This window comes from Leuresthes tenuis, unplaced genomic scaffold (genome assembly GCF_036924035.1).
Source record: "Leuresthes tenuis unplaced genomic scaffold, fLeuTen1.0.hap1 SCAF_12, whole genome shotgun sequence".
Classification (NCBI taxonomy): Eukaryota; Metazoa; Chordata; class Actinopteri; order Atheriniformes; family Atherinopsidae; genus Leuresthes; species Leuresthes tenuis.
The window spans coordinates 29,985,572-30,001,725 of NW_027325366.1; the positions used below are offsets into that span (position 1 = coordinate 29,985,572).

The 16,154-nt window shown below is 39.8% G+C and overlaps 1 protein-coding gene across 1 annotated transcript in view; it reads right to left on the reverse strand.

Annotated features, from left to right (window-relative positions):
• The window catches only part of tbx15 (T-box transcription factor 15), a 37,347-nt gene that overhangs the window by 18,946 nt on the left and 2,247 nt on the right, over positions 1 to 16,154 (reverse strand). Inside the window, exons 2-3 of the mRNA XM_072397432.1 lie at positions 11,603 to 11,810; positions 8,647 to 8,748 (exon numbers count right to left, since the gene is read on the reverse strand). Of these exons, the coding sequence (XP_072253533.1) occupies positions 8,647 to 8,748; positions 11,603 to 11,810 (310 nt within the window). The remainder of the gene's footprint in view (positions 1 to 8,646; positions 8,749 to 11,602; positions 11,811 to 16,154) is intronic.

Here is a 16,154-nt window from a genome sequence, read left to right on the forward strand (position 1 = left end):
GTGTAGGAATCACAGGAATCTTCATGACTGACCTGAATGTTTCCGCACAGTTTACAGTAGCCGTGTTTTTTAGCTTTAGCTACTGTACTGTAAATATAAAAACATATTCTTTGGTGTCTCTGGTAAGTTCTTTTGGTGTGTCTGCAAATCACTGCAGGTGTTAGTATTAAAAGTCCCCTTCCTCTAGTTGTATTTTTATGCTCCTTTACGTGTGTAGTAAAACCATGACTGCTGCTACTGCTCATGCAAAGTTAATCCTAAACAACCTGGACAGAGTAATAAATATTACCCTGGATTAAATGATTTTCAGTCACTTGTTTCGCACTTTAACTGCATGGCTCAATTTGATCTGTGGTACCAGCTACTTTACACTACTTCTACACCACAGATAGCATCGCTTTGATGGACACAATTCTTTCAGATGATCATTGTAGCTGTGGCATGTGAAAGTGTCGAGGAAGGGACAGACAGGAAACACTAACATATGTCTTTACGTCTGAAGACAGTGGCCATTAAACCGAAACCTTGCTATCAGCTTTGGGAACAGATGTGGGGGACATCTTTTCAGAGGAAACATAAGAACTGTCAGAAGAATCTGACTCTGACCAGTCAGCTGTCACCTTTTAAGAGCAACTCAACTTCCTTGGAACAATTAATTACATATGGAGTACTATTGATGATGGAAAAACTAAAGAAGAGCTATCAGAATAGGAGAACAGAAGAAGACGTGATGTCACCACCTCCTCCGGTGCAGAATTGGGACTTCAGTGACGTAAAAGTCAGATTGAAATGAGACATGATCGTTCAGACTGAGGTTGCTTAGAAAAACATCCCTAAATGTATCTAATTTAGAACCACATATAAATGGCCAGGTTTTGATTTGAAAAAAATCAGATTTGTGCAGCTCAGACTGTGGGGCAGATATGGGTCACAAATGGGCAAAAAAGTCAGATTTGGACCACTTTTGGCTGTTGAGTATAAACACCATGTGATTGTGTGACCATGTCTTCATTAATATTCAAGCCTAACTGTGAGTTTTTATCCCAAATCCTAACCATATATTTATCAATTACTGAACATTCAACTAACAGAGAAGGTGAAAAGGAGAGTCCAATATGGAGTCCAACATGGTTCAACTCTTGCGTGGCTGTCTGTGCTGTAACACCGCTGTCTACGCCCTCTTACAAGCATTTCTTTTAACAAGAAATAGTTGAACAGTATCAAATCGGTGACACTCTCAGGTAACACTGAATGTTTTGGCATGTAATTTTCTGCTATAGGACTGCGGTGGGAGAATAAGCCTTTAGAACTAGGAGAAACTAGTTTTAAATCCAGACGCTAGAATGAAATGTAAGCAAAACACTGTCAGCATGGACATGTGCTCAACCTGGACTAGTGTGCAGAGATCCATGGTGTTCAGAAACGCAAAAGATCAACATTTTGTTCTGGTGACCGAACACTTACGTTCTATCACGTTAAACATCACATATTGTTGTTTTGTAGCTGTGTTTCTGGCCAACTCTTACACTCATAAGCTGCTTGGTTTTATACTATGTTTAAAGGATTGTAACAGTGTTTACCTATCATACAAATAGTGTGCAGGGTGTTTTTTCCCCAGAGAAGCTGGGAGCTTCCTGCTGAGTAAAAACAAAATTATGAGAGAGGGAAGTATGACCTAAAACAGTGATGTTGTATCCAGACAGCTGAACAATAAACTTAAACTCACTGTAAAGCAGAGCGGAGCAGCAGAAATTGGCTAAACCTGCAGACAACTTTGATCATTAGAAGTTATCCCTTTTACAAAGTCATATTGATGCATTTTCACTAAATTATAAGGCATTTATGCAGCCCAAGAGCATAAATTGGCTTCTATGAACCTTCTGATATAAACTTTAAAATACAGTTAAATTTCAACATCATAAAAACTATATAATACACGTAAAAAGGCATTTATTAAAATCAAAATGTCTGTGCTTGCCGTTGAAATATGGAGCTTGTTTTCACTGTAAAGCCATACACACCTCTCCACACACAGCCCTGACTTTTGACCTTTACGTACACTCACACGTGCACGTACACCCACAAAGGGTGCCAGGCGTTTCTGTAATTTCCTGTTTGGAGAGCTGTTTAGGGTTACGCTCAGTGTAGCAGGGAAAGTGTTAAGGAACGAGGAAACTTTAGCCCTAAACAGGACTGGAAATCTGATTAGTTCCCCGCTTTCATCTTCCATAAATCTGCCATCTGGCACCGGCACGATCAATAAAGACTCGACTTTATGTGACACTCTTACTGGACGGATGGAGGGGTGAGGGGGGGGGGGGGGGGGGGGTTCTTTTTGCCTTCTCCGCCAACATCAAACCCTACAGCAGACAAAACTGTACTGCAATGCATGCTCGAATGCTCTCCTCATTTCATTCCCACACACACAGACATGAAACACATGCACAGAAATACACCAGAACAGGCTATCATCAAAAGTAACTGAGTGTGTGCATGTGGCTCATCACTTACAAACTGTCACACACTGATCTACACATTTAAACACACCTTTGCACAATACTGTAAATACTGCTATTAAATTACTGTTCACAGAACCCAAAACCTTTGGGTGAGCACATATGTGTGTTCCCAGATTTTAGGACTCACATTAATTGATCATTTGCTAGCTGTCAGTTTAAGACTGCTATTGCTAACTGTAGGATGAAGATGAGAATCATGTTTGATTACATTTATTTCAAGTTTGATTTAGGGCTGAGATCAAATTTAGTTTCAAAATTATTATAGAAAATTATATATATATATATATATATATATATATATATATATATATATAATTATGTATATAATGTACCTCTTTAAGAATACAAGCCTTAATATGAGCTAAGCACATGTTCTTTGAATGTTTTATGATTAGAGAGGACAGACTAGAAAGGACTAGTGTCATTATAAAGATAGTTGAACAATGGGGAAAAATAGTTGGGGTTTAGGTCAATTTTTTATAGTTTATTTTCATACTAATGAAGACCAAGTATCACTTAAGTTATCACTGAAAAGATCTGGATAAGGTTAGAACTACAGTTAGGTTGACATCCTGTTAAAGTTGAGCAAACATAATTCTGTGGGCTGCTCTTCTATGTGTGATGCTTTGCTGTCTTGGTTGTGTTGGTGCTGTTGGAGGTGCTTTAGCTTTGGAAAAGACAAGTCAAAGTGGACAAAGATCTGTTTAGTTATGGAGAAAATAAGGACTTTTTGTTTTCACCCATGCTTCTGTATTTATTTCAGGAGCTCCATCTTTGTTAGGGAATCGGATGTTGTCAGGCCCTCCTGGTTTAAGCTAAGATTTAAGCTAACGTTCAGCCATTGATCAACACGTAGCGTCATCTCCAAAACCTACAACTTATTGGAGACCTACACATATGTCGTTCTATATTGACAAAATAACCATCTGTGGGGGCTGAGAGCAACGCTGACAGAAACCCTCATTCAGCTATAAATGGACTTTTGCAGGTAACAACATGAGATGAAAAAACAGATTTAAGTTCTGGTTATGTTTTGGTCAGGGAACAGGGACTGGAGGACTTATTATAGTATGTGTGTGTCTCTTTTTTCAACCTTTCAGACCAAATGTCCTCACAAAGACAGGAAAATAAGGACATTTTGTATTCCCCCTCTAACAGCCAATTAAGGCCAGTTTCAGACTAGAATTGGCGTTTTTTTAAGTTAATTTTATTTCAGTATTACCTTAATCAAGGTTGAACAACTTCTTCTCGACTGCATTACTTTGATAAAAAATAAAAATAAAATTTGATAGAATGAAGGTTTCAGGTTATTCTTCTTAACATTAAAAACACTTTGCCCATTAGTTTACAGCAATAACCTGGGTTTATAGACAAGATAATGGTTTGCTCAAGGGACCCTATTTTTATTGTCATCATGGGTACAGTCAAATATGTGTGTTTGTGTTTGTGTGTATACTTTACTTCTGAGAAAGAAATATCCTCACTGAAATACTAAAACATCAGGTTACGTTTCCAAATAAAAGTGGGTATGTGTGTGTGTGTGTGTGTGTGTGTGTGTTAAAGCAGAGCAACATCACATATTTAAAAGATTTGAGAAGCCAGACAGCCCCAACATCAAGTGGAGCAAACTGAGTGACTATCCACATAAAAGAGCTGTGATATATGGAGATTTCATGTGCGTGGTACCAATGAGACGTCCCTAAAGAGGGGCAGCGAGCCCAAGCAAAGCAAGCTGACTCCGATAAAGACTGTATTTCCAGACCAAAAACTCTCAAGGCCTGTGATACACAGCAGTGACAGCTCCCTGCTTGGTTTGCAAAGCCCTGTGGTAAATTCCCCAGCCAGGAAGAAAATCCTATTTAATTTTACAAGATCTTCTGGCCTCTAAAAATCCTCCATGATGTCTTGGTTCACTGGTGATCGAGCAGGAAGAGGCGGCAGGGCAGAACGTCTGCTAAACGCTCTGGTGGAAAACTTTACATTTTTAAACAATGATATGAAATGAAGGCTGCAGGAAGGTCGAATCAAATGTGCCGAATGCACAGCTCACATCATTTCAGTTTGTCTTGTGTTTTTATGAAGGCTTTCATTTCTTCCTGACCAATCGGTTTTATATAAATCTGTTTCGCAGAAGGCGAGAGAATGTATCCGTGCCACACTCACAGCCTTTAAATAAACTTCAGCCTCGCACAAAACTAACCCCCTGCAATCATGTTTTATGTCATTGAACTTTCTGCTTTAAGATATGCTCAGCAGCTGCCAGGAGAGGCCATGCAGGCCTTTAAAACGTTGCTGATGCACCTCTGAGGACACACAACTCAGCTCAAGTTGTTAGACGTCTGTATGACATATCCCGGTGTTTACTTATTAATTCAAGATTTATAGGATATACGTTTTTAAAGATTAATTCAAATTAATTGACATTTGGATATCAATAAATCACAATACCAATATTTTAATATACTTGTTCCACTTGTCATGTGTGGCAACCTCTCGTATCCAAACAAATTTGGTAACTGAAACACCTCCAACCAAACCAAACCTGAAACTATTCCCTTTACTCTGTGAAACAAATTAATCTGGCAAATCAGTGGTGATACTCAGCCCTGACCGAAACAAAGTAAACATGTTCTTAAGCCTTCAAGCGGTTTTATTTGTTCAGATTTAAATGACAATGTGTTAAAAAAGAAATGCTATCAATGTGATTAAATTTCACAACACACATCCCCTGCATTTTCTCAAAAGATTGTATAATACTTTTGATTAATTGTATAAAAGTATTGTATTACATAATTCTTGTATAATACCCCTCCACTTTTAGCACTAAATCCTAAAAATAGAAACAATTCGGGAAAACACACCTTCAAACAGGCAGCATCTAAGACCTGGAAGCCCATGACGCACAAACTCCACATATCAAAGAGGATGGGGACCTGAGAAGCGCTATTTTCCAAAAAAAAGAGTGTGATCAATCATTTCTGATGAAATCAAGGAAGTAGAGCCAAATTCTGTCGATCACTATCTGCGGTCACAGTAACAGACAGCGAGTGGGACAAACGGCATTGTGGCGTGATTACTTATGCACAAGTAACACAGTCTCATGACAGACTGTAAAAGCGTGTTGGTCCATGGAAAATAGTTAAGTTTACCTTCCTCAGTTCCCTTCTGTTGTGCTGCTGATGATTGCCACTCTTGACTAAGGCAAAAACTCTGTATCAGGGGAAAGGAGGTGGCTGTGGGTGCAGTTAAACCCTTGACCTTTGAGTGAGAGACTTCCGCTTCATTCCCATCCTGCACGTCCTTTCATTTTGTACCTCAGTAATTACTAACTTTTTAACTTCACTCCCAGCCACTAACGGTTCGAATCGGAAGTTGTGAAATTTCTGATTAGAAGAGTTAGAAATGTTTAGGATCAGATGTAAAAGAATAAATAAATGGTTGTGGTTAGAACACTTTACCCTGCCACAGACTACAGAGTTTAGCACTCAACGGTCATGGTTCCTGTCATGTGATGTGACGCCATCTTTCACAAAAGAATCTGACAATCTCACAGTTTTTAAGCCTGGATGAGAAACTGGACAAATGCTCCGATTTCACAATTTTTTGTAAGATGTTGTGTAGTGTTTGTGCATTTCACTTCCTTCCTTCTCTCACCGTTAAACACATTTAGCTATAATAACTACTTGGTTAGTTTTAGACATTCTTTAGCATCGTCCACCATTCAGAAGGTTTGTGGTTTGATACCCAGTTGTCAATTATGTGCCCATAGAGGTGCTTCAGGAAATGTGGTTTTTGTTGTAAAGCAAACAGAGATGCATAATAAAGCAGTTCAGCACTTATTCTATAACTGAAAAGAACTGAAAATGTTTAATTCATATCATTACTGTTTATATTGGAGTATGTAGGTTAAACATTTTATGTGAAAATACTATTTTCACTGAATCTTCAACAACAGGACTATTCTCCTGAAAACGTGCCCGTGTGGTTTTTCAGCTCTAACCATAATTGTTTTCTAACCCTGTGTTTTAGTAAAATGCTGTCGTGCTATTGACGCTCGCTGGTCTTGATCTCACATCACAAAAAGGCTGAAGGCACAGAGCTTAACTGTGCCATCCACAATCCCTCATTCCACCTTAAACGAGGGACTTTAGAACAATATCTGCTCTGATGTGGAAATGCTTATAAATTGTTGTCAAATACACCCTCTCATATATCTATCTATATATATAGATATATATTTGTATATGTGTGTGTGTGTCTATAGACATCTCATCTAAGAGTAGAATGAAGACTTTAAATAAGAGATGATTTGACCTTCATATTGTTTTGGAGTGAAGGTGGAGAAGTGGAGAACGAGAATGAATTTACCTTAAATTACCTTAAAATATTTCCGTAACCATGAGTACATTTTGTTTTGCATCACAACAAGATTTTGGCAAACATAGCAACCATTTTTACTGTGAAAATTAAACGATAAATCAAAAATAAAGTTTGACTTTGAATTGATCTGTGATGTAAAGTAAGAGTTTGTTTTAGAGTTTTACACAAGAATGGAAAAAGATTTTCATAGTAACGGTTTTAAAGTGTTAAAATAATGTTTTGATCAAATTGAGGATAAGAACGTTGCTCCTCGTGTATTTTTTCATTTTTAACTGCTTTTCTTAATTGTCCATAAATCATTCTCTGCGTCAGCTATTGTCAAGAATGATCAAAAATCACATCAGCATGATTACTGTTTCAGTAATAACGAATAAAAAATTCTAAGCCACGCCTCGGAGAAATGAATAAACCATTCATGAGAAGTTGCTGAGTTTTTATGTGTCTGTCATCGTTCTGAGAAGCGACTCGGGCAGATTCGGAGTGTGTGGACACATAAAACACATTTCTTCATACACAAACAGCAGCATCACAAAAGAAGCTTTTAGATGTCTCGCTCGGATTCTGATTCAGATGTAGCGATGCGTTACGGGCGACAGTAACACAGTAACAGCCTCTATCCACAAAAACGTCTATAAAACCAGACACAGTCACTGAATCTGCGGGTGAACTTCACACATTTTTCTTAACATCTTCGTATCTCTGAGCCGTAAAAGCAACCCAATGCAACTTCAACAGCAAATCTCTACAGCAGCAGGTACATACCTCCATATTTTCTTTCCATTCCGACTTAGTTTTTCCCCCCATTTCCCGCTTTAGACATGAACGTTGAGAGTTATCCTATTTGCAGGCAGACTCTGGCTCTGCTGTTCATTCGATGATGAATACATTTCAATCTCCTCACTCTGGCTCCGACTCCAGGGACCAACGCTGAGTCAGGATATCAATCTTACAGCTTATCCAGAGAGACGAGCCATCCTCAAACACATGCACTCTTTAATCACTTTGCTGATGTAAATGATGAGAGTAACTAGTTTCTCTGTACTGCACTATGAAAAATCTGAAGGGGGGGGGGCTGCAATATCTATGCTGAATCCAGATCCTGTTATGTATGAGTCCAACGTGATAAATGGTCCATAGAGGAGACAAATCCAACCAGGGCAGAATGTTTATGCTAGGTCCAGTATTTGAAAATCATCCAGGAAAGTACAGACCAGTCCAGTTAACGTAGCGGCAGGGTGCAGATCTGCTCATGCATTTCCACACTGAGTGAGACGTGGCCGTGCAAGTTGTGCATTTGTGAAAAACTCCACTGAAGTAGAAGTGGGAGACGCTGCTATTTTCATACTGAAGCCCAATTATTTTTTGCTGATAAGCAGCATTCTTTCACGCAAGGGAAAATAAAAAAACACAATTACTGATAGTTTTTTGCTGCAATTTAATTCTTATTGTGGCTGAAAGGCATGTGAGACAACATTAAGACCGTCAAGGGATATTAAGCTCGCTCTGTGAAACCAAAGAAAATGAAACCACTTTTGATTTAAAAGCTGTTTGGTTGAGAAACTCTGGGTTACATTTATGTATCTGGAGCAGATTGAAATGGCAAGGGATTAAAAATAAAAGGAATTAGATTTAATGCCAGGCTTAACACTGAGAAGAACAGCCGTTTTGGATGACACTCAGCAGCTGTCTGGCATTTTGACAGAGGTATTCAAACTCGTAATAATACTTGTGTGTGTCAGGAATGTACCTGTATCTCTTGTTGTCCACAGGCACTATGTCCATGGCGATGTAATACTGCTGATGGGGATCCAGACCTGCGATTTTTACTCGCATAGCGGGAAACATCCTCCTGAAGGGAGAACAAATACATCTGATGAAGAGATTTTTTTATCTGGACATTTTGAAATAGGCAACATCTGAAAATAACACGAGTCCAGAAAATCCTTATTAGAGGGGAAAGAGCCGGGCCAAAAAAGTCTGCGCTTCCTTTGAAACAATGAGACAATGTTCAGAGGTAATTAAATCCAGCTTTTCAGTCATTTGCAGAATTATTAAGTAAACATGTACAGACACCGAAAAACGTCAGACGTCATGTCAGTTTTGCCTACTGGCAAGTGTTTTCCCTCTCATCACAATAAGGGTTTTATTCATTTGCAGCACAAAAAATGCAGAGAAATATCCTGTAAAAAGGAAAACAGAATGAAAATGACCAATTCATAGGCCGACAAAAATGTATTCATCCAAATCTTTGATGTCCAGAGAGGAAAAAAGCTCAGCGTATACCAGCTGAGGAAAAACAAATAGGTCTGTTCTCCAGATACTGCAACATATAAAAATCAGTCATTTCCATGTTGGCATTCCAGCTCAAGGCAAAAAAATTATAATTAAATGAAAAATGCTGCTCAAACAAATGAAAAATTATAAGGAACACTGTAAATGACAGCATATATACAGCTATGAATACCTCTAATAAAGTTTTTCATGCTATAATATGAACGATTATTATAAAACGCTTGTGTCAGGAGGAGATTTGGAGACACAGGTTACACAGACTGTCATATGATTGAAACCACTCAATGAATTGGTGCGTTACAAAGTTGTTTCAGATGAACAGGTTCACTTTTAAGTTGCATTTCAACAGAAAAAGTCTCTTTTCTCAGTCCTAACTGATGTAAACACACTTTGTGGACTGTCTGGTCGGTGCTAATTAAAAACACACATGATAAAAAGCTCTAGAAATGTGTTGGAAGTTTGGAAGTTGTCAAATACCTTTAAGACAATGATCAAATATTCCTGCTTTTTTTCTGTAAAGAGTTTCATATGAACTGCTCGTTATTCCTTCTTCAGCTTAAATCAGGTCTCAATTAAGACAGTTTCCACTTTGTAAAGCTGAAAATTGAGTGTTTACTACTTTCGATTAAAAGCATTTTTAGTTTTTGAAGAACCAGAATACAAAAAGATTTATTTCATAAAATGAAAATCGCTGTTATTTCAACTGTTAATTGAACATATTCAATAATATTTATGGTTATTCTCTGAATCCTTGTTCATAACATGTAAAGAAAATATATTAATGGGCACTTTTTTTTTTTTTAAAGGGACAAATCTTTTCCCAGATAATTTGGAGAAAACTCCATTTTTATCTTTCAGCCACTCACACCCCTGACCTTTTTTTTTTAAACAGTACTCTGAGAATAAAATTGGCTGTCTGAATGTAGATAAACAGAAATTATTGTAATCCTTGAAATGTTTTCTGCTTCTCAAGGCTGGGGCTTAAACTGATGTAAACCTCATGAAAATTATACTCTGAAGGGGGAAAACCCGACTTCTCCATTAAATAACAGTCTGTATATGAAGAAAGAGACATTTCAACTTAATTCCCGTTTTGCACTTCAAACACTGCATTTTTCCCCCCTCTTTTCATTTAAAGGTCATAAATCCGGGCCTGCCTAATGAGAAAAGAGGGCTGTTTTCTTGCTTCCCTTCCCTTTTCCTCTGGATTTATGGGCTTATTATGAGCAGGCCGTGAAATACGCGGGGCGACGGTCGTGTCCGCCTTCACTCTGCTTCAGCGACATCTGATTGTTGCTCTATTTATGAGCTGATTACCAATTTAAGCCCAATTCATAAAAGCAGCCGAGGGTAGTCTGTAACGAGTAAAGGGGAGCGACATTAGTCCGTGTGTCAACCTGAGGTGTAATTTGGTCGCATTTGATGGATAAAAACATGCAGGTTTAAAACGTTGCGCAACGGCCGAAAAAGATTAAATGAGTAAAATATTTAGAAAGCTATATGTCTATTATTATTTAGTATAGACTGAGAAATATGTGGTTAAATAAGTCTGATGAGATTTTACTCATTCTTTTCCGAGAGACTGGTGTTGCAGCCTGTCAGAAAAAAAACTAAAACACATTTTAAACGGCAGTTTACAGGTGGGAAATATGACTTACACAAAGCCCTGTTTTAGCATCTGTTCCATTATCAACAATAGGAAGATACATGTACTTATAAGTACTATGAGACCAGCCGCTGCTGTACTTAAATCGTGGAAAAAAATATTTCTGCCTCTGTTTATCAGCTTAGTGGCTCTACATTTTATCAAACATTTTTCATGCAAGGGAATTATAGTATATGAGCTTATGTTTCGTAATGTCAAAAGCAAGTCAGTAGTGATCACTCAGGCCGACTGATCGGCACGGAGAGGAGGGGGGTGCAGTTGGAAACGTGCGGCCGCGCAGAACTGTGTGGAAAGGTCCTTCCTCCGGGAGCCGCAGGTCAACCTCTGTTCCTGCTCTGGGCTTCGACTCTGTGCCCGAGAGAGCGAGGAGACCCAGAGCATGTTACACAAGGATTAATTAGAACCAGGTCTCCTTGTACTCCGACATAACCTGCAGCGTCAGGAAGGCCTGAACAGAGCAGAGCAGCCCCCATGTGCAACACATTAACACCCTCCAAACAGAGATCAGTGGTGTGTGGGACTGAGTGTGTTTGTACCCGGTTCTTTACAGTTTTGAGCGTGTTTGTGAGTCCGCAGATTTAAGGACTAAACATTTTTATAAATATTTGCATCTCTGGAACACCTCGTTTATAATAAGAAGAAAATTAATAATTTCCAAGGCTACTAATTCTACACAGTCCGTCTGCGCCACGAGTCGCTCAGAGCTGAATTTAAAACAATGCAGCAACTGAGAGTGTGTCCATACCTTCCCGCTTTGGTGATGATCATCTCCGTGCCGATGTCGTGGAAGCGCTTCCACAGGTCTGCGCACTGCAGCTCCACCTGAATCTCCTCCATGCTGGTCGTGGGAGACGCGTCACAGGGGCCCGGGGCCAGGTCGGCAGGTGAGCCGAAAGAGCACGATGTCCTCTCGGCCAGACCCTCTCCGTCCGAGCCGGGACTCGCCTCTGAATCTGGAGGGGAAATGAGAAGGATGATGAGAGGGCAGCTCTAAAACAGAGGAATTAATGCACTTTACAGCTTTACGCAGGAAACTTGGCGCGGTGTGAGAGCTGAGCGGTTTTCCCATCTGAGTCCACATCACCTGCCGTTTGCAGCTTGGAGACAAGCGGGCGAGCCTGGCGTGTTGGCTCGACCTGTCATGGAGCTCTGGGCTGATGTCAAAGGAAGACTAAATGCTGCGTTAAGCCTTTGAAATGCGACGAATAAAATTATTCAATTTTAAATTGGGCCACACAATGAAGAATTCCAATGGGGAAAATACAGAAAATGAAATTTCCCCTCAAGTGATCCTTCCGAACCAATTTCAACAGACTGGCCATTCAAAGTCATAAAAGGGGCAAAGTCAAAGCAGATAAAATCTTCTTCCATCTTGAAGCAAATCCAGACCTACCGGGGAGGTTTCCATCCATCAACCAGGATGACCTCAGCCTCCTTTTGCCTTCCTCGCATCATTTCAAAGAGCGCCCTGAAGAAGGCGGAGCTGGCCTCAGATGGACACGAGCTTATCCCGACAAAAACTGTGCATCACTTCTAAGAAGGCAAGATTGCAATACAGAAATACCTTCTACATTATAACACTTATATCTGCTTTAATTTCACGAACCCTACATTTAAGCACTGAAATCGAGAATTATTCGAATTCCATCACACATGAAACAATGCTTTGGAACTTAAAAGTCACAACCACTACAAGAGGAATGCAGAATTTCCCAACCAAGAACTATTCAGCTTGTCTCTGTAATGTTTCTTAACACATGTGTGATGTTATTTAAATATAACATGAAAGCCTTCAGGGGTTAGATATCAAAATGTATCATCGTTTTTTCCAGCTGGATGTCAAATCTCTAATGCTCAACACCTCATGACGGTATTTTGCCCAGAAAAACCCTCACAAGATCCCCACATGTTGGCTCTCATCTCACTTTTCTCAGAAACACTATACAAATGATTATACTCTGCCTCCAACACCACCAACACCGCCCAAAAAAATAAAAAGGCATCTAATAATGTATTATTTATCTAGGGCCCTGACACGAGGAGGTTGGCTTGGCAGACTACGGGCACACAAATATGGTTATGCAAATGCAGAGCTGCTGAGAGACTGGACAGAGTCCCAGGCGAACCACCGGAGCGCAGGCCGGGCCAACCCTGCTGGAAACGAGAGAAGCAACGGTGGAGATGAAGATGGGAAGAACAAGACGAGGGGGAGTAATAAGCACAGATAGACAGAGAGAGTGTTTCCATCATCTTCTTTGGAGATTCTTCCAGTGTCATAGCAGCCAGTAAGAACTGTCACACATGATTATTCTCACCTCTTTCCCCTTTAAGTGTTCACACTCACGGTGACAGACACCCAGCTGCCCCTTCTCACTTTATAAACACAGAGCAGAACACGAGGCTCTAATAGCTGGAAAATAACAGCTATAAGACTGTACTGAAGGCTTTCTGCTTCAGCTAAAAGAAACCAAAACCTATTTATTGAGCAGAGCTTGACCGATAAAGCTTCTCTGCTTTAGAGCCATTTGTATTCATCTTTTAATTTGTAATTTCATTATTTTGTTGATTTGAACATGTGTGAATGAGTGCTAAAAATCTGCCCTACAAGCTTCCACGTTACAACGCAGTCAGTCCGATTATTGCTTCAAGCTGGAACAATATATTTAAAAACTGAGCTTCATTTTGCCCTTGTACAGTTTTAATCATATATCCACAGATCGGGTTGTAGTAACTTTGAATAACTTCAAATCTACAGGGCTGAAATAATTAACCCACATAAATGCATACATTTAAGAAGGACTTGGACAATTTAAGGTCTCGTGCTGATCTAGATGGATTTGCTTTGTCATTAGCAGCTTGGAAAACATAAGAAATGTGAGAATTTTGAAAGCTGCTTGGATTTTTACAACAAAGACACCCCGAAGAACCACGCGGAGAAACGCCATGTCTGCTCGCATATAAGCGGGGATGCTGGTGTGTGAAAAAGAGGCGTTCAGAAGAAGATGCATTCAAGACAACAAAAGCAGACGAATTAAATTGGATAATTCTGAGAGAACGCCTCCAAGATGCAGAGGAGGAAATCGCAGAGACACAGAGAGCCTGTTGACTCCGCCTATCTGCCCTGTCATCAGGCTGAAGGACCTTTCCTCTGACACTCAGCAGCCACACACACACACACACACACACACACACACACACACTCAAATCGAGATCTAAACCAAGTATCAGACACAAACACAGCACCAGATAGCAGATGCATGTGTCTGTTCCATGTGTTCAGTCAAGCATCTGATCTGAAGTCATTTCCAATAGTTTTACTCCAGAATCACACCACGTTCAGTCCATGTTTTAGTTCTCTGACTTAAATAAAAGTTTCTGTTTTAAGCTGAAATGACATTTATTGATGAACAAAAATTTGCCCACTCAGCAGAGTGGTTCCCTGACTTTTGCTGTGGTTATCTCCAAACACACACACACACACACATGGGGTCTGTATCTTGCGGTTGGGTTCCTGATCAGCTCATGCCAAGCCTCATTAAAATGAGACAAACATTCATATTTGGCCCTTAGTGGGACTGAATTGAATCATTTGTACTGCTGTACATCAATCAGCCCTCAGTTTTCTCATATTTTCACACTCACACCAACATCAGGCAGCCAAAGAGGAGCTGAACCAAACATGCAAACTTACACAAGGATGAAATAAATAAATAGATAGATTATTTTATATAGATTATAAATAAATAGATTATTTTCTATGATGCTTCGTCTCTGATATTTAATGATTATTTCATCTAACTTTAAATTTAAACATCAGTAATGTATTCATGTATTTATTCTTGAATTGGATGGTTAATCAGGTGGAGCTACATTTCCTGCTGTCCATGCTGCTCTTACTGGGCTTTACTTATCATTCGATGCAAATACTCAGCATATGAATTTCTTTTGTGACATCTCTAATGAAGACCTCCATGTTGCATTTGTTCCCAAACAGCTTTGCAAAGACAGGTGATGTTAAAAATGACAGAACTCGAACAAACAAAAGTTTCCCAATAAGTGAAGCTGGAATTTGGGAGACATGTTTTCTATTTCTACTTTAGGAGGCGAAGTACACCGCCTTGGTGTGACTATCTGAGAGTGTAAGAACCTCGTGCGTTCGCTGATACCTTAAAAGTCACGCAGAACACACAGCAAAGTGTGTTAGGGTAAATTCACTGTGGATATGAAACCTTAAATAATAATAATAATAATAATAAATCGACTAAACTTACTCGTAAAAGAAGGTCAGATGGCTACCAAACGCATGCTCGGAGTTTGTAGTGGATCAGTCTTTTGTAATGCTGATAAATATAGTGAAGGAGGTTTCTGAAGTGGACGGCAGCAATTTGCCAACTATGAAATCCCTGCGAAACTCTGTCCACACAGGGGGCACCTGTTTCCTCGCTGATGGAGACTCAGGGCGGAGGAGGAGATGGAGGCAGTCATACCGTCCAACCTGCGCGTCTCAGACTAAAAAAATACTCTTCACAGAAAGACTGAATGGAAGACGTAGCGTTTGGTACAGTTGGGAAATATTGCCAGTACCTTATTTAAAAAATGTCTTCGTAGATTCTAATTAACAGAATCTGGGTGCGGTGTTGTTGAGCACAGATTCTGTGCGTAAACGTTCAAGCGCGACCCTCCGCCATTCCTTTAACAAACTGACCTTTTTTTTTTAATTATTGACTTATAGCAGATATTTATCACGGAGGTGTGGAAGTAGTTTTGTGAGGTCTAACTAAACTACATTTTCAGTGCAAACTGGACTCTTGAGCTCTTCCAGGGAGGCCGTAAAATACGTGCCTCCTTCAGAGTCTGTGCATTTCTCAGTCCTGTCCTTGTCTTTGAGGCTAATAAACGTGTTATACGACCAGTCCTCCAGTCTTGCCTGGAGCTGAGTAAAAATAAAATCACTCCGTTAAGGATTCCTCTAAACCACAAAATATGACCACAGAGACTCGCTGTTCTCGGTCACCTCCGCCCGACGCGCCAAAGCGGGGGCTTTAGGACCCGAGCAGGATCCGCTGAACCTGCCAGGAAACCGGCTGCTATTGAGAAGGAACAGAGAGTCAACGAACCGGGAACTGAGTTATCCATCAAGCCCAAAAGGCTGAAACTATACTGAGATCAAACCTGAGGGGAAGATAACCTTTTCTGACCCACTAAGGCCAAACTGGAGCGACTTGAGAGTTTTATAAGAAGCCTAAGCTTTCATTTTCCTCGACTATCTTTTCCCTTTTAGAAAACACACCAATAGG